At 41.5% G+C, this 19384-nt stretch overlaps 1 protein-coding gene across 3 annotated transcripts in view; it reads left to right on the top strand.

The window, feature by feature from the left end:
• Positions 1-127: 127 nt before the first annotated feature.
• The window catches only part of PAK3 (p21 protein (Cdc42/Rac)-activated kinase 3), a 38130-nt gene continuing 18873 nt past the window's right edge, over positions 128-19384 (top strand). The window contains exons 1-8 of one of the 3 annotated variants that reach the window (XM_009580530.1): positions 128-302; positions 6660-6760; positions 9144-9163; positions 9214-9229; positions 11687-11840; positions 13598-13635; positions 16187-16318; positions 17298-17460. In XM_009580530.1, the coding sequence (XP_009578825.1) occupies positions 128-302; positions 6660-6760; positions 9144-9163; positions 9214-9229; positions 11687-11840; positions 13598-13635; positions 16187-16318; positions 17298-17460 (799 nt within the window). Of the gene's footprint in view, positions 303-6659; positions 6761-9143; positions 9164-9213; positions 9230-10556; positions 10602-11686; positions 11841-13597; positions 13636-16186; positions 16319-17297; positions 17461-19384 lie in introns of all 3 variants that reach the window. The other 2 variants (XM_009580529.1, XM_009580531.1) reach the window with 2 other exon arrangements.

The raw sequence follows: 19384 nt of genomic DNA, 5'->3' as shown, positions 1-19384 counted from the left end.
GGCTTCCTTATTCCACCAGAAGGCTTTTCTTGCCCTCTTTCCTCCTCAGGACACCAGCCTTGGCATCCTTACCTGACAGGCACACTTTCTGTTCTGCTTTTGCAGGAGGCTGTGAGGGCTGCTGAAGATGTCCGATAGCCTGGATATTGAAGAGAAACCTCCAGCCCCACCGTTGAGAATGAACAGCAACAATCGCGATTCTTCAGCACTAAACCACAGTTCAAAACCGCTTCCCATGGCCCCTGAGGAGAAGAACAAGAAAGCCAGGCTTCGCTCCATCTTCCCAGGAGGAGGGGATAAAAGTAAAGTATCAGCAGTGCGAATGGGTGGCTACATCTCTGCTTTCTGTTGGTTGTTGGTTGCCGTGTATACTTTCTGCCACTGTTTTCTTTCTGTTTCAGTTGCAGAACATGGTAAAGTCCTTCCAAACTGTTCCGATTACTCTAGTAACATGTTTCAAAAGAGGAGGAGGTGTTCAGTCAGTTACTTTCTTGTCTTTGAAAAGCAGTAAGATGTGCAGGCATTGTGCGACTTATCTTTTAAAAATAACTTTATAGTTAAGCTGAGGAATCCTTTCCTTTGGATTTTGCTTTGCATTTGCAGTAAAAACAGAAATGAGGTTGTGTACTTTTGAAAATACATTTGCAGAGGTGAGAAGTCAATATGCCTGACACTTTTTTTTTTTTGATGCACTTACATCCAGGAACAGGAGCAAGGCTCTTCTTGCTTGTTGCTTTTGCAGTGAGAGTCATCGCAGAATGGCTTGGTTTAAAACCTGCAAGGTGTGGTTACAGCAAGAGAGTCTTTTAAATATGCGGGGAACAGCATTTCAGTTGCATTCTTTGAAATGCATTTGCAGAAAGAAGTGTGTTTTGAGTTAGTGTATTTACAGAATTAAGGGGAGGGATCTTCTTTTTTTGTAATGCCATGGGAACTGATGGGCACAAGTGCTGATGTCACTGCAAGGCCACTCTTGAAAGGTTATGGTGACTGGGGGATGCTCCTGATGACTGGAAAAAAGCAAATGTCTCTTCTGTCTTTAAGAAGGAGGATCTGGGGAACTACGGACCAGTCAACCTCACCTTGGTCCCTGGGAAGCTCGTGGAGCAAATCCACTAGCCATTTCCACACAAATGAAGGATAAGAATGTGATCAGGAATAGTCAGCACGGATATACAAAGGGGAATTCATGCGGAACCATACTGACAGCCTTCTACCATGAGATGACAGGCTTGGTGGCGAAGGGAGAGCAGTGGGTGTTATTTCTACTTTAGTAAGGTGTTCAACACAGCCTCCCATAGTATCCTCACAGACAAACTGATGAAATACAGTCTAGATAAGTGGACAGTGAGGTGGACTGAAAACTGGCTGAAATGCTGGGCTCAAAGGGTTGTGATCAGCAGCACGAAATCCAGCTGGATTTCGAGAGGGCTTCCGCCTTCGATGTGCATCACTGTTCCTCCAAGGAGAGCTCAGAACTACGGAACTGCAGTCATTCCCTTGGAGCTCCAGCTTGGCTGCCCTGTTCGCAAGTCTCTTCCACAGGTCATGTGGAGCAGCGGGAGGTAGTCTGGCATTCAGAACTCCTCATAGGCAGTAGAAGGCGCAGTTTCAGCCCCATTTGTCCCCTCAGTTGGGGGCAGTCCTGATGGCTCCTCTCATGTGAAAGCTGTGGCTGGATGGGCCCATTCCTCAGGCAGACCTGGCCAGTTCACTCTGCAGAGTGCTTCCCAAAATGTCCCCTTCCGGGAACAAAATTAATTTTCAATTGATTCTTTTTAAAGGCCAAAATTAAAATCTCTCTGGGCTTGTTTAGTTCTTGGAAGGACTTGGGTTGCTTCTTCCCCTGCCTGCCAGCAGGATGGTATTATCCCTCTCCAAGGGAACGTTTCTTAAGCAGAGGTGCTGTGTGAAATGCATGCAGAAACGGGGAGATCCAGAAACCCCTCCGGGAAATGATCAGTGACATTAAAAATAGGTGTAATTAACTACCAGTTAGAGCAGTCTTAGGAAACATACAAGTATCATGATTTTAAATGTGACTGTGAGGGAAAGTAAGCTAAGATTTATAGCTTAATTTTGTTGGGTGAAATAATAAATGGAGGAAGTTTAGCTTGGCTGGCCAAGGCCCTTGAGGTGGTTTAATCTCAGGGTTGGCTTCTGGGTCGGGGTATCAGCTGGCCTGTGCATGCTTCACAGACTCAGTGACACATTTTTGAGAGTCCTGCTTATAAAACAGAAGGTGATTAATACGGCTGCTCTCATCTAGTGCAGCGCTTTGCAGCATCACAAATTTATATTAATAGTCCGCCACTGGTACTAGTAAACAGAACGTGAAGAAAACACCATCGCAGGTTGTTTCTGCCTGAACCTGCAAGAACTTTGTTGTCTTTCATTTGCTCACCAGACAGGAGGGGTGTGAGGATGGATATGCTACGGTGCGTTCTCTCCAAGGCAATGGTGTATGTCGGACTGCTGTGCTCAGGGACCACAGTCTGCAGTCACTCCCCTGTTGGAGCGTAGGGTTTTCAGTTAGTGTTTGAGAACTTCTGTGTTTAAAACCTTGTTTTGGCAAGCTGCTGATGGCTCTGTGAGGCCCCTCTGTGCTTCTACAGTTGAAACAAGCCACTTAGGCATTAGTGTCCTGCTCCTGCCTGTAGCACCTGACCTCCTTATGTTCCTTGGTATAGCTCCTCTCGCCCCCGTCGCTGGGGTAAGGTACCCCGTTTCCTGGGGGCAGGAAGCCAAGGCAGACAACTGAAATACGTTTCCAGTGTCACATGGGCAATCTGTGTGGAGCAAGGAGCTGAACCTGTTCCCCATAGCCTCTGCTGAAGGTGTGAAATGGGCCTGCCTTCCTTGGAGGTAATGACGGCGATGGGAGCCACGGTGGAGTTTATAGCATTAGTGTTTCCTTTCAGCAGAGTGCTGTTACCTCAGGAGAATTGAGAGCAGAAAGAAATGACTTGCATTCTTCCGATTGTTTGATACAGCCTTGTTCTTCTCTCATTAAACCACCTGTAATTGCTGTGCTATGAAATAAATTAATACTGTGTGTGAACGGGTGTCTCCATGAAGGCGCTGTAGAGCATTCAGCCTAAATAAATGAGAGGGGAGCAGGCCCACCACCGCTCAGATGCCCCTTTCGGGTGAAGAGGTGCATCCGTGTTAAGATTACTGGGTGAATAATATCACTTCTATTGAAGCTGCTTTAGACTTCGCTGCGGATGGAAGCGGAGTCTGACCTTTAGTCATCTGGTTGCCTCCTGTACAGAAAAAGAAGAAAAGAGAGAAGGAGAAAAACCCAGCAGGGTTAAGATTAATGGAGGAGAAAGAGGGGGACAAAGCTGCTGGGGTAGGACAGGAGGAGTCGGGCAGGAAGGAGGATGGGAGGACAGCATGAGTGACAGTGGAAGGGAGAGGGGATGGAGGAAAGAACAGAATGAGATGAAGCGGAGGCGAGCAAACAGGAGGGTGTAAGCGTGAGGTCAAACCCTCCCTCCCGCTCTGGAGAAAAGCTGCCACTTAGCTAAGTCACATTTTTCTGCCAAACAACTGCTCTTTTAACATAATAATGATAGTGGTGATGCGGACTGTGGAAGACGGAAAACTCTTTCCTTGTTCTCCTTTAACCTGTCATAGTTGCTGAGGTGGTGTGGGTGGCTCTCATGGCTAACTGCTGTGCAGCAGTTGTGAGGGGCATTTGTAAGAAAATCAAATAGGAATGTCCAGTATAAAACCGTTGAATCCAGTCAGTCATTGCTTCAAAGAAGTCATGCCTTTTCGTATCATTTTGCCAGCTTATGTAAAACAGAAGTGATTGGAGTTGCAGGGCACAGACAGAAGTGCCAAAGTTTTTAGACTGGGGAGGGGTGAGGATGTTGCAAGGAGATGTTTAATTCTGTATTTAATTTCTAGTTGATCAGCATTTGGACCATAGGTGTTATATCCACAGTCTGGTAGGCAAAGGTCTGTGAAGCAGATGAGCCAAATCTTGGGGAATGAGCTGGAGCGCTTGCCCCCTGGCAGGAGAGGCCTAGAATGGACAAGTGCTGCTTTTGATGGAACGTTTTCTGTAATGCCTTATTTCACTTCTAGATTTGACTGTTGCTTTGAACTGAATTTGATGATCCTTTAAATCTAATTTTCACCGCATTTGCTTGCCAATGATAAGGTAGGAGAAGCCAGTTTTGTTATCTGCAATAAAAAGTTATATATGCTGAACGGAGATGACATCTTGTAATTGGCAACATCTATCCTGAAAATTAAACAACATCATCTTAGAGATAAAAGAAGGGGAAAAGCCTTTGCATTTGTATTTGATATATTGCTGCCGTCTTTACTGAATGCTAAATGAAAATAATTCATCAATTAACATTGTGTAGGGGTGTGCAGTACAGACAAAAGGTGACAGTTAATTACTTAATGAGGATAAATGCAACAATGCAGAGAAAGGATTAGAAACATCCAAAATACTCTAAGACTATAATTATGAAGAGCAGAGCATCTTCCAAGTAAAGGAGGCTGTAAGGTAGAATAAGAAAGATATACAAAGAGAGGCCTCGTGGATCTACTATTTGTGAGCAAAGACAGACCCAGGCTGGGAGGGGTGCTGAGACATAGCGAGTTCAGCCTTTGGATGAGACCCCTAGGTAAACTTATGAAGCTGGCAAACATAATACTAAAACACTGAAGAAAAATGTTAATTAAAAGACCATGAGCGTAGTAGTACTTTGTGTTAGAAGACTGATGTGCCAGAAAATAGATTTCGCAAAGCCCCATCCTGGTTGATATTAGTAGAAGGGGACACTTGCTTTTGAAATAAGACACACACAAAATTGTCTTCATCCAGCTGTTTTTGATGTGCATAGCATGGCTGTCACCGGTGCTGCACTGAGGGAATACAGAAGGCAAAGACAGGACCTGAACAGCTGCTCCTTTCTCTCCTGCTGATGTGTAACTATGGCACGTGTGTTCATTTTCATATTCTCATTAATAAATGGTGATACACTGGCCTTTAGAGATACTGATACAGAGTCCCATTGTGATAGGCGCAGTATAAACCCCTCGTGTGTCTCTGGGTTTTCTCACAACTGTTAGCGTGAAGTCATGTCACACCGGATCTATAGAGCAAGCCTGCTCAGGACCACTATGAGGACATGTAAACCAGATATGCATTAAACTGGTAAGAAGGGCAGCAGAGGAGAGGTGGGATCCTGGGGTGTAGACTGCTTTCTTTAAAGATGTGAGATGATGTGACTTTTTTGTATTCTGCATGAGCGCCTTATGTGTGTCTTATTTCCTGAGTTTGTGTTAATAACTCTTGCATACTGCAAGTGGGCACTTAATATTTGTTCTGTTCCAATCATTAGCATGTAATTTTTCTACTGAAGTGACAAATGTATTTGGTAGAATGGCAGTTCCCCTCCCGGCTGTTAGAGATACACCACTGCCACTAGAGAAGATCCTACAGATAGCTCTGTACTGTATTATTCAACCATGTGGTAGTTAGTCTTGGAGCACGCTGGTTCTCCAGAGAAGTCAAATATTTCAGGTACCTGCCAGCAGGATAGATGTTTGAATGTGAGTTTATGCTATGTTTATCTGGGTGTTTGGGAGTCGTCCAGAACTAGCATTATTGTCACCATTTTTCAGAGAAATCTCTGAACACGGATTCTTGATGCATCAGAGTGAAGGCAGCTTCTCTCAGCCTTTATTCCAGTCATTCTTTATCAGGGTCAATGAAACTGGGCTGAAGTGAGATTTGTCAATAGTAAAAAGCACAGGAGATGGATGACCACAATGGATGTTACTTTCAAAAGGTGTTAAAATGGGAGGGAGATAAGAAGCATATGCAGATTGACTGACTTCCAAGTCTGTCTCCTTCAATAAGATACTCCACTCTCTGTGAATACTCATGGAGTGATTTAAAAACAAGGAATTCCTGGAGACTAATAAAACCTGGGTTTTATGGTTATATGTCTTAGTTAATTGAGAGCTCAAATGAAGCTTTTCCAATGGCATTTATGGGATCTTGTTGCTGTGCAGATTCTGTGGTTTCTAATACAGAGCTGCTGCTTCAGCCTTCTAGTCAGAATGGAGGCAGGAATAGGATCTTCGTCTTCTCCTGAGCTGCCTGTTTTCACAGAACTTGTAGGAACCTGGTTATCTTAAAAAACCTCTCCTCTCTGATTTGGCTGAGTTTGACAACAGGTTCAAAGCATGTTGGAGAAAAGACACACATGCAAACAGGCATGCACATGCGTGTCCTGGGTGCTTTACTTCCGCAGGAATCCACAGAGTGAAGTCTAACAGGAGTTAGTTGCTAGATATGAAAACTTGATGAAAAAAAGAACTGATAATAGAAATCATACTGGTTACAGATAGCCTAAGGCGGCTACTTCATGAACAGCTTGCTTTGGCAGCTGTGACACTGATTGCAAGAAAAAAAAAATGAAATAACACCTTCTAGACCTTGCCAAACAGGGGTTGACACTTAAGCTGGTGTTGTATTAGCTTGGGTCTATTTGTCAAATAAGATGGACATTAATTTATTTGTTTTCCACTTTTAAAATACTATTTTGAGCACACTTGATTGTGAATATCTTTGAATGAAAAGCTGTGCAGAAAATAAATGCGTGTTAATATTTTACCTCTAGCCAACAAGAAGAAAGAGAAAGAACGTCCTGAGATCTCTCTTCCTTCAGACTTTGAACATACCATTCATGTGGGATTTGATGCCGTCACTGGAGAATTCACAGTAAGTAACCACTGTATTGTGTGCTTATCAGAGCTTCTAGTTTCTTGATAGTAAAATAACCTCCTGTTGCCAGAAACATCAGATGACAGCAGCCAGGCTGTGAAGAAAGAGCCTTTTATTTGTTGGGCTTAGGATTTGGAGTGTTTTACTTCTGATTCAGGCTGCTTTTTTTTCTCCAAGGTTTGTCAGCAGAGTGTCTGTGGAAAATGAAAACTAGGAAGAACGTAGGTGTATGCTTTTCAGTCCCACGGCCGCTACAGGGGTTGGTTATTCAGTGTCTTTGGAAAAGCATAAAAAACCCACACACGTGCAGAGTGTATGTCTTGCTGTAGACAATCAGCCCCAAAGTGCAAAGTTCAGCTGCTCTGCAGACAGCCCTTGGAGATGCCCAGAAAGCGGTAGCATTGTGGAATTCCATTCATTTTAATTTAATATCCTTCAAAATATGTCCATAGACTAGGTGATCATGTTTCTAGCCTTTATGTATTCATAAAATAGTCAGCTTTTTCTATTTACATCAGGACGAAATGTATGAAGTGTTGGGAAAAATGAGTCTGATAGAAGCTCCTTGAAGTCTGCAGGAGGCTTCAAATTATTTTCTCTCAGACTACTAGTTAGGTGCTGAAACCATTAATCCTTAAAGCTGAGATGACAGTAAGCTTACCTTTGGTTGAACCGTGGAGGTGAGAGGAAACATTAGCGACTCTCTGTACCATCAGTAGTACCCTGTGAGCTAAGTGGTCAGACTGTTATCACCGTGCGTCAAGTTGTACAGCGTGCTAGTGCTGACTAGCTGCATACACCAAACAGGATGGGACAAATCATTTGCCTCAACAAAGGATGGTTAGTTCTCAGAATTTGAGCCCTAAATGTGATTTCTTCATCATTTTTTACTTTAATTGCTACTTTTGTTTCTCAAAAACATTTCAGAAAGCTGGAAACTTTATGTACGCTACAGTAGCAGTAGCGATAGTAATACTAACAATAACAATAGAAGAAAAAAAGACACATTTAATGACAGCATGTCTTCAAAGGAGTAGTGAAATTGAATTATCCTTAGTAATTAGGAAATACAGCTACATTTAAAATATGTGGACTAGTTACTTAGCCTTTTTAAAATAGATGTCACTTACAAAATCTTACTTCAAAATTTATTCTGTGCCAAACCCTAGGGCTTGATTAAATTGCTCATTTAAAAAGCCCAGATGTGGTCATTTTTGATCAGAAGCTTAGCATAAAGTTTTTAAAATTGTTTTTTCCTTGCTATCTATCCTGGTTTTCCTCTTTTTTTCCTCTCTGTCTCTCCCTGTAGCCACTCTATTGTTCAGGTTAATCTTCAGTGCCATTCTTTTTATCTTGGTATCATATTATATATTCTGTTACTTTCTGCTTTTGTTTTCTCCCTTTTGTGTTTGCATCTCCTGTCTATCTTTTCTTTCCTTCCTTCCTTTCTTCCTCGTTTCACTGCTCTCCCTACTTGAATGTTCAGCTGTTGTTATTCTATATTTGTTCTTCCTTTCAGCCTTCTGCCTTTATTTCTACCCTGTGCTTCAGACTTTTTCCTTCTGGTTCTATGCAAATACGATGGGTCACAATCGTGTTCTATCGTAAACTGACTGGTGGTGAGAGGATCCCAGTTAGTTTCACGTCTCTGCCAGCTGGAACAAAAAGGAGGGACGTCGAGGTTAACACACTTCAGTTCTAAGCACAAGCACTCTCTATCAGTACTTCAGAGATCATGGTTTGGATCAGTTTGAATGTTATTATTACCATCCAATGTGTCAAAACAGTCTCTAGCATGAGATTTTGTTTTTTTTTTTTTTTTTGGGTGTCAAATGCCACCAGCACAGGTCCTGGCCTTTTCTAGAACAAAGCGATTGTACATGGCTAAATATGTCCAGCTTTATTGCTGTAGCACAATTTCTTTTTAATATCTTTTTCCCTTTCAAAACAGTGGACATTAGATGGCTGCTGTTTTACGATTACACAATATTTCTACAATAATACTTGTTCCTAAAGTGTGGAAGTGCAGTGCTGCAGTTTGAGAAGGCTCTAACCAATTCAAAACAAACCAAAGGGACAGGTGACTTCCCCCGTGCAGCTTGCCAGCACAGGACTTAACGCTGCAGTCCTTAGTGGAGTAAAATGTCAGTCAAAGCAAGGGGATTTTTGCACCATTAAGAGCTAGCTCTCAGCTCCCAGCTAATCCTAGGTGTAAGTGTTACATTCCACATCACGTTAGGCATGTTTGATTTGTCCCAACCTGAACACAAGCTGTGTATCAGCTGTGAAAATTTTTTCCGTGGGAAGCGCTTTCTTTTAGCCATATCATGTAAAAATATTCCCACTGTCTAGTGATCACACTGTCTGTCTCTTTCAAAAGTTTGGAAGTGCCATGGGAATGTCCAATAAATGTGCAAATATATGGGGTTTTTTGTTTCGAATTATTACAGTTGTCATGCCAATAGTGTCTGCTCTCCTGGTTATGTGCAATGCATTGGGCCATTTTCTGATTTCTTTTAGCCATATCATGTAAAAATATTCCCACTGTCTAGTGATCACACTGTCTGTCTCTTTCAAAAGTTTGGAAGTGCCATGGGAATGTCCAATAAATGTGCAAATATATGGGGTTTTTTGTTTCGAATTATTACAGTTGTCATGCCAATAGTGTCTGCTCTCCTGGTTATGTGCAATGCATTGGGCCATTTTCTGACACCTAACAGTCACCCTGCAGCTGCATTATCTGATTGCTGTTAGCGGCATCTCAAATCAAAGTTGCATGGGCTCCTGAGTTTCGGCTTTCAGGCTTGAGCACCAAGCTGTGTTGTTGCTCATGAACATATGTTATATCCCCATTTCACTGTGCTTGGAGCAACGACGTTTGCTAAGAAGTAGGGCTTTTAAAGCTCAAAATAAAATTGGTTGGAAACCGCTGGGCGGGAGCATGCTGCTAGAGCTTTATGTTGATTTATTTTGAAGAAACAGTTGTATTTTTTGAATGGAGGAAGAAGTCTGGTTTGCAGGGCTTTGGGGAGTGTGTTTTGTAAGGCATGCATTTTTGAAACAGTTTCCTGATCCCCCATCTAGAATAAAATGTGGTCACCCACCAAACTTTTAAAGTTTCGAGATTATGACATTAGCAAGTGGGAGAAAGTTGTGGCTATAGATCCTAAGAAGTTGCACGTTATTAATCTAATCAAGGATTTCTTTAGAATTGTCCTGATTTTCAGTCTGACACACATAGATTATTTGCATTATGACAGTACACAACCTCCCGGTGTGAAATCTGAGTTTGACCAACTGCTTTCTCCACTGCACTTTGTTGACTCATGCACTGGCCAGTTGTGATCTTGGAGCTGGAAAACCATTGGAAAAACTTGTGTAGAGCCATTCAAAAATGCTAACCTGGATTTCAAAACTAGACAAACGGCAAAAGCCCAGATCTTTGTCTATTATTTTTATTTTTTAACCGAAAAATGAAATCACAGGTAATTTTTCCAGTCACTTGCCATTAATCCTCAGTAATGTATTTTTATGAGGGAGAGAAGAAATGGTTTAAAAAAGAGAGGAGGGGGAATGATGCTTCCAAACTTTGGAACAGTTGTGATTTTTCTGTTTTCCTAAGCCTGCCTTCCTGTAGCCTGTCCACCACCTAATCTATTTGGTATCTACCTCGTAACTCCTGTTTTAGATGGGACTTCCCCATTTTGGCCCATTGGTTTCCTCCTACCACCTTCTAAGTTGTCCCACATTCTGTTTTAACTTTCTTTTCTTTCTTTATTTACGTCCATTACAGCCAGATCTCTATGGCTCACAGATGTGCACAGGGAAGCTCCCAGAGGTGCGTCACAGGCCCAAAAGAATCTTGCATCAAAATGCTTCTTTGAGATGTCATAGCACTGCAGCAGCAGGTTGATGTGTGTGCAGTAGATTTGTTGCTTGGCTTATCCCACTTTTTTTTCATTAATCCTAAACTTTGGAGGCCCATGTCACACATTGTTTTGTGGAGAACTTCTTAGGAAGAAGCTATATTAAAGTGTTTATCTAGATTGGGGTGTAGTTTTTCATTCAGTAAGCCGCTGGTAGATGTTGGCTGTGCAGAAAATGGGGAAAATTACAGGCTTTCAAATTTAGGAAATTATACTGGATATTTAAAGCAATTTTTCATCAATATAATTTCAATGCAGAACTGCGTCTTTCAGCGATTGGATCAATTTTCAAATGCCATCCTCACTCATAAGATGTCCGAGAATTCATGCAAGGCTTTGGCACTCTCAGCCTGTTTTCTGAATCCCTGGTTTCTGTATATTTACAGTAGAGAACCTACAGAGCTACAGCAGCTCAAAAAAGAGACATCTTTAGCAGCAGTGGTACAACTCAGTGTTACGATTTTGAGAATTTAAATGCAGATTCTTAACCCTGCAGTGTTCCCTGGTATGCTGAAAATTAATTGTATCGGGGTGGAGTTTACCTTTTAATCAGATAGCAGTGATTATTTCAGCAAAATGTGTTTGCATTATTAAGCATTAAAAATCCAGTGTAAAGCTCCTAAAATACACTGTGTTGTCCACAAATGTAGAATAGCCTTGTTATGTCTGCACTGAATCACCAGGAAAACAAGCTAAGTCTTAAATCATTATTCCATGGAAGAGCAGAGTTGATTTAAAGATGAGTTTCATGCACTTTTTTTCCTATCACAGTCATAACTTTCTTTTCTTTTTAAAGTTGGATCCTGGTTTTAGCTCTATATTTTGATAGAGAAGAGAATGATTGCATCTGATGTATAAGCTACTAATTTTAACTGTAAAGTGTCAATCAAAATTTCTGAAAGTAATCTTACAGGTAGCATGGGATCTTGGTAAAGATCTGTGAGGCTGCCGCTGTTAAATATTCTCAATCCACATTCTTTCCACTTGACATCTACAGGGCATTCCAGAGCAGTGGGCGAGGCTACTACAGACCTCCAACATAACAAAACTGGAGCAGAAGAAGAACCCACAAGCTGTTCTAGATGTTCTCAAATTTTATGATTCCAAAGAAACAGTTAACAACCAGAAATATATGAGCTTTACGTCAGGAGGTAAGTCGACATCTCACTGCGAAAAAGGGAGTGTCAGGCCCCAAAATGAGTCAGACCGAAGTTCAACGTTCCAGTGGTCAAGAAGCAACTTTAAAAAATTCCGCTTTGTGGAATACTTTGAAATGAATTATATTTCTCCGTTTGTCCCCTAAATGTCATTGAAACTGTGACTTTTCTTTGTTGCTTGTTTTTAGAACTAAATAAGATACTAGATGGAACAATCATTACCATTTTTAGTCAGAAGCCTTAGTGGCCAAAGGTCATGTTTATTTTTGTTTCTTCGCATCCTTGTTCTTTCACAGTGTTCGGATTGGGGTACGGGGTATACTTGTTTCGTGCATTTTATGAGTTACTCTTGGATCCTTTGAACAATAGGTTACGGACTATGAGGATTTTTTGTGATACTTTGTGATAGAGGAGAACTTTCAAGGATTTTTTTTGTGTTAGCTGTAGAGAAGATTAGGTGGCTATGCATAAATTCACAAACCAACCTAGAACGGCTGCTATTGTGATGTAAAAGGAATGTTGTCACAGAGGATGAGAAGGAAGGCGTCAGTGTCCAGAGCAGTGTCCGTAGCATGCTCATTCGAGGAAGATCCTCAGGATTTAGGCATTGCCATCCAAAAGCCTGCAGATGTGATGAGGGTATCGTTTTTTCCCTTGGTTGTGTACAGTCTGCAAAATTGTAGTGTAGTGTTGCAAAAATGAGAGAGCAAGTCTGTGCTGCAGTTTGCTTTTTTTTTCCTTTGGCCTGTTCTTTCGTTTTTTTGCTAGACAAACTCTGGCTGTTGGCACATCTAGGAAGTAAGCAGAGCGTTTTACTAGATGCAGCATATCTGGCTTTTGTATCAATGTGTTCTTTTGCTATTCCTTAATAACTGACTTGATTTTTAAACAAAAATACCACTAAGATACGATTACTTTGGTAAAGCTCATGTCAACAGATTCAGCTAATCAGGGAGTGTCTCTATCCAACAGGGTGTGGACAGCATTTGTAACTTAGTCCTACACATGATAGTCTGTGGCAGCGGAGTCTGTAATTTCCTCAATTTGCTGGTTCAACCAATACAACTTCCAAAATGCAGACTGGGAGAGCTTCTCAGAAGTCCTTCTAAAAACTGTGCAGTTATCTCCAGAATTTACTAACGTTTCTTTTGAGGGAAAGCATCTTTTTTTCTAAATTCCATAATTAAAAGATTTGACTATCTAACTTGACACTTAATGTTTTCTAAAATAACAATTACTTTTGCGATGAAATGCAAAATTCAAAACAGTTAGTATATGCTCCTGAACTCAGGAGCTGTTACTGTGCTATGTCAGAATAGAACTGCCATGGCTAAGGGGGATGTTGGGGAAGCTTTTATGGGGAAACATTTTCAGCAAGCTAAAGAGAATCAATGCATACAATTTATTAAAAAAAAGTTAAAAAAAAAAGAAGAAAAAAAAAAAAGCTGCTTTAGCTCTTGGGCGGAACAGAAGCATTGATTGTTAAAGAACAATTTGCATTTTCTTGACCAAGTTTCTATTTATTTTATTTACTGGCAAAACAGGGCAAAAAATAGACACAAGAAAATGCAGGAAAAGAATAACCTAGTATATTGTCCTGTTATCTTGCTTGCTATGTAAAATAACTGTTGCTACTGGAGGGATGTTGTGAAAGAAAAATGCTATCTATTTGGATTTACTTGTTCTGTGGGATTCCCCACAACAAGCAGTTTTATAACAGCGTCTGGTTAATTTTCCCTTGCACATTGCAGATAAAAGTGCCCATGGATACATAGAAGCCCATCCTTCGGTGAGTGTGAAAGTAATGTTTTACTTTCATAGCATCTAAGAATTGTGGAGCAAGAGTGCCAGCCTTGTAAGCTGAAAGAAAGTACGTTTTAGTGTTTTTGCAGCAGCGGAAAAGGGATCACTGGCTGTTTTCTAATTTTCTATTGAAATACTTTTAAACAGATGAAAGTCTGGTTTTGCAGACGGAAGATTGCTTGCTGTTTTTAACCATGGTGGAATATATAATGTGCAACAATATGTGGTACTGTCTAATTAGCCAATTTTAATTTAGTTTTAACAACTTAGAATCCATTTCTATTAAATTTTATGATTTATCCTTAGTACAGCTGGATATGTAGCTGAATATAAATAAGGTTATAATTGATATGTAACTCACTGGAACCACTGAAAGAAAGTTTTAAATAATCACCCACTCTAATTAATACTGGATTGCCATAGCCATTGCAGAGATGTAATCATGACATCCACATTAATATTGACCAGATTTATTAGTGTTAATGTTAGTACATTAAATAGCAAATGACTGAATAGGGATTTGGCCTTTATTTTCAAGCGTTAAGCAACTTAATTTTAGGCTTGTGATTGCACAGCAGAGAGTGTGTATAATGAAATGAAAATCCTCTTTGAATATTCACACTTCAGATTTTCAATTGATGCCACTTTCGTTATCTTTAATAAAACACACTTCTAAAAGGAAGTTTGGGGTCCACCAGAGCACGGTAAGCCTTCCCAATAGCTTTTCCAGTGGCTGTTAGACACATTGGCAGATGCTGTGGTATTTTGTTCTAGCAGACACAGACGGTGGTGAGACAGTCAAGATGCCAGCTTTCAAAAGTTACCGACTCAGAGGATGCTGGTTGAATGTTACAGTACATGGAAAAGAGTTCTCTGACAGGATCGAGCAGTCATTGGAATTACTTTAATTTCATTTCACTCCGTAATGGGAGTCCAGCATTTAAATAATATGATGCTGTGTATGTTATAGCTGCACAACTTAGTGCTGTCAGACCAAGCATGGAGCCCAGTGGAAAAAACAGTTGTAAGAATTTGACATAACAGAAATGTCATTATTTCCTTCTTTATTTTTCCCTTAATCATCTTCTGTCCCCATGTAAGCGAAGTGCTAATGATGCATAGGAAGCTATACACTGATCTAATGTATGACAAAGTAACATTCACCTTCCCATTAGGGCACCCCTTGCTTGACAGGGTTGGCCCTTAAACTGGTGTTTAGAATGTCTGACGTATCGTTCCCTGCTTTGGCCAGATTAGTAACCTGCTTCACCATTTACCTTTAAAAGTTAGGTAACAACTGAGTCTCACAGGAAATACAGCACTCTCTGTGTGTGTTCAAGTACAGGTGACTTAAGGCAGCGATACAGTCATCTGTTCAGTAAAACACAGGTGTGAAGATTAGGTCTCCCTGTTTCCTGCGGGCCGCCCCTTACTGGTATTTATACTGGCCCAAATTGATACCATTTTAAAGATAACGCAAATGAGGTATGAATCTGTAAAATAGTGTCTTTGATTGGCTTCAGTTCTCTAAGTGGCCTGTTGTAGCCAGCTTTAAAGCGGATGGTAAACACTTAACAAAGCGCCTTTTCAGTTTTTTGTTTCACCAGCAAATTTGTGACAACGTGATACAACCCCGTGCCTCTGTGTAGCAGCTGGGACTGGTGTGGGGGGGTTCAACTCACCTGACTTTAACTGTCTGCACTGTAGGCTTCAGTTTACACGTAGACAGCTGATCAGCCAGGCTTCCCTTGCCTGCCCCGTATTTGGGGTCTGCCTGAAGGTGGACTGCACCCTGGCAGTGGCTTTTGTTCTCCGCTGCCTGTAACGGGAGCCGGGGTGAGCAGTCGGGATGCCTGCCTGGCAGGTCGGTAGGGCGCACCTTGCTGCTGAGAGGGCTGCGTTCACGCTGGGTTACTGTTGCGGTAAGAAACAGGCAAACAGTGGGAAGATCAATGTGTTAAATTATGATTAGGTAAAGAGGAGGATGGTGCAGAAAAAGGAGCTACTAAACAGGGAAATTCAGCACTGTGGAAACAGGCAATATGATTACCCCACGGGTAAAATAGTAAAGAAACAAATAGCCTTTCTTTCCAAAACGAAATTCCCAGCAAGACGACGAAGGAGGCTTTGCACTTTGAAGTGCGTTAATTAACCTAGCCAGTAGACACCTGTTAGCTTAATTAACTGTTACCGTTTCTGTAGACACAATGACAAAGCAATTAACCAGCAACTAGATGTGATTTCTCGTGATATATTCAAGCATTACATTTTGTGAAATTAGACTTTGACTAAGCATGGGAATGATTTAGTTGTTTTTAGCAAAAATGAAGAACACAAAGACGAATTAACACAACTGCATGGTAATTTGTAACCTTTAAATTGTATTGTGCTATGTGTGACTTGGAACTGAGGCCTGTAGGGCTATAGGCCTGTCTAGATTGGTTTCTGATGTCTAAGCAGACTAAAATTGTGTGTAATTATCAAACCTCCCAAGTGCCAAAATGGTGACTATCACTCATGTTATTGTCTGTCCACAGAGCACAAAAACAGCATCAGAACCCCCGCTAGCTCCCTCTGTTTCTGAAGAAGAGGATGAAGATGATGAAGAGGAGGAAGATGACAATGAACCTCCACCTGTTATTGCACCACGGCCTGAACATACAAAATCAGTAAGTCCCAGCTTTGGTTAGCACTGTATTTGGTGTAATTCAGAGCTGCATGTTTCTGATCAGACAGCACTTGCAGATGAACACGCTGAGGGCTGGAGTCCTACCATGACATAGGGCTTCACACAAGCCACTGACACCAGGAAAATCTGTTTTGGACTCTCACGTTTAGTCATGAGTTTCCTGTGATTCTGATAGGGTCTGTGAATTTATCTTAGTATCAGATAAGAGGTAGCATTGTGTCTTTTAATGCTACCGGTGTAAAAGTGAGCAACTTTGTCCAAAGGATCTGTGTACGCTCTCTGTCATCAGTGGAGAGAGCGGTCATCAGACGCAGTTCACACCTTGAAGGATACATAGGAGAAACTGGCCCCTGGAGGTACCTGTCCCTCTCCGCAGACGATATAAGTAGCTAAATGAACAGCTTGGACTACGCTCTTAACTTTTACATGACTGAAGTTGGGTGAGAAGAATCCTGCGCAGCTGTGTATTGTAAAGAGAAGGTAGGTCTCTGAAGGACTGGAACGCGGTTCCTAATGGCCACTCCCTAAAGCTTGAAATACTAATGAGAAGTCAATTCAACAGTTATGATCAGAAAAGGGAAATGCTCCCTGCTTCTATTCAGACACTGAGGTACTAACTAAAGAGTCATTTTGTTACCCATGAAAACACAGGAGCATCAAGGAGCAAGGCTCGGGGGCCCTGGACAGATCTATTTCTGTATCCCTGCAACACAGTAAATTCATTGTTTCAGTCATCTTTCAGAAAATCAATGAAAATTGAAAATGAAACTGGCCATGAACTTGTGTAAAACTAGCCTTTCGTTTTTGCCTGTTCAGTTTGAGAAGTGGACAGCAAACCAAACATTTTAAGAGCCCTGGATGTAGCAGACAGTGTCTTCTTAAGGGTTTGCATTTGAAATATGATCACAGGGGCATCTCTGCAAGCCACCTTTCTGACACAAAATAATTTCTTGTCACAGATCTACACACGCTCTGTAATTGAACCTGCCGCTGCACCAGCACCAGCTAAAGAAGCCACCACTCCCCAACCTGAAAACTCAAACACAAACACTTTGTACAGAAACACAGACCGGCAGCGAAAAAAATCCAAGATGACAGATGAGGAGATCCTAGAGAAACTGAGTACGTATTCTGTATTTCTTGCCTGATAAAGCAGTGTACTGTAGGCATGTCTCAGGATTGTATGTACCAAATGTTCATCCTCGGTTTAGTGTCACAGAGTCACTTATGACTCCCTGCATGAACTGTTGTTGTGCTTAGAGGAAGCAAGAGAGCACTCTGGGTATTCCTTCTGCCTCTGAGGGCAGCTATGACTGGGTTGGATTTGCCTGAGCTTCCTTCTACGCTAAAGGCAAAAGCAGAGATTGTTTCTGGTTGAGCAGAAGGCTGTGACCTAGTGAATGACCTAGTGAACTCCTGTGTGCTGATGGCCAAACTGAAAAGAATATTTGGGTTCCTAAATTCTCTTTAGACTCCTGACTTCTCACCAGTCATCGGAGCCAAAATACTTTACAGAAATCTGTTGGGTTTTTGGTTTTTTGGTGGTTTGTGGGGTTTTTTTTTTTTCCCACCAGTAGACAACTACAGCACTAAGCTGATTCCTTCAGCCTCAAGGAGCTCTCCTGCACCAGATACTCTATTGGTGTCGTTTTTATGATTGTTGTTATTACTACTACTTCTAATACATCAGTGTTCATTTTTATAAGAATTCTACGTTTTTGTCAGAGAGAACTCCTTTGAAAGAACATCAGTTGATACCATGGATAGAGAGGAAGAGGTGTTTTCAATGTGCCCCAAAAGGAAAAAAAAATACTTTTATAACAATCCTTACTTTATTTCTTAGTTTTATGCTTATAAAGATGTATCAGACGCATCTATGTGGCATGATCAGGTAAAACTGCACTGCAAGCATTTCTCAGGAGCCAGCCTCCAGCACATCCTCTGTATATTCCTCAGATACATGGCATTCTGTCACAGCTAATTCCCAGCCAGTTAATACTGTTAGAATTCTAACCATTGGCCCCACACCCCTGCGCAGATCATACTCTAGGAAAACACATCAAGCCCTTCGTGATTCTGCAGTGCAACCAATTAATCTGCTTCTTGTACGTAATAGCTGCCAGTGCTGTGTTCTCAGATAATAAATTGTTGGGTTCATAACATAGCCCAGTTTACTCTATGTCTACCATGAACTGTTAGGACAAAAAGTAGATTGATCTACACCTCCTTGTGTTTGATCTCAAAGCCAATAACGTTCTGTCTTTAATGGGGGCAACTGCTTGTAAAGGGGAGCAGTCTGGCTGTGGCTTCTTCACCATGGTTGTCAATGCTTGTTCTTGTGCTATACCAACCTTTTTGTCATACCTAGCCTGCCACTGATGGCTGGTGTCACTGCAGAGGCTGAAGCCTTCCTTAGCTGTGAGATTTCAGCTGCTTGTGTAGAGTTTTCTGCACCCTTAGCAGGTTGACAGGACTATAAAGAACTGAATCTCAGTGCCATTAGGGAGTATCCAAGGGATAACTTCCATAGCTTTAGCTGAGGGCACAATGAAATAAATTCCAGAGCAGATAATTACCTGCAGGTGTGTCAGCTTATAAAGGGCAGAATTACAGCTGCTTCAACTGAGGCTAAATGTTTGGGGCAGGCTTCCACCGTGAGATCTGCAGGTACCCTGCATATGTGAACGTGAGTACACGTATCGTTTATTCAAGCTTCCGTGTATGCCAGATTAGGACTGAGCCCTTGAGTTATTGTGGGTTATATCTTTGAAGTGTTACATGCTTTCATGCTTTTTCTTTCTTAAGAATTTGATACCAAGTGAGCAAAGTCTGAAGGTCTGCCTTGGGCAAATTGTGATGTGGACAATGAAAATCTTTCAGTGCTTTCATGAAGCTATCTGAAAACGGGGGTGATGTTTTTTTGTTACAGTCCTGGGCTAATTGTATTTAAGCATGTGTGGTGGGGTTGTTTTTTCTGTTTTGTTTTGTTTTAACTTGGATGACTTCACCACCTTGCCTACTTCCCCCACAGTTGATTTTATGCAAC

The sequence above is a fragment of the Fulmarus glacialis genome, unplaced genomic scaffold (genome assembly GCF_000690835.1).
Source record: "Fulmarus glacialis isolate BGI_N327 unplaced genomic scaffold, ASM69083v1 scaffold76, whole genome shotgun sequence".
Taxonomy (NCBI): Eukaryota; Metazoa; Chordata; class Aves; order Procellariiformes; family Procellariidae; genus Fulmarus; species Fulmarus glacialis.
Note: the sequence above shows the minus strand (reverse complement) of the source record. Positions and strands in the feature narration are given on the sequence as shown.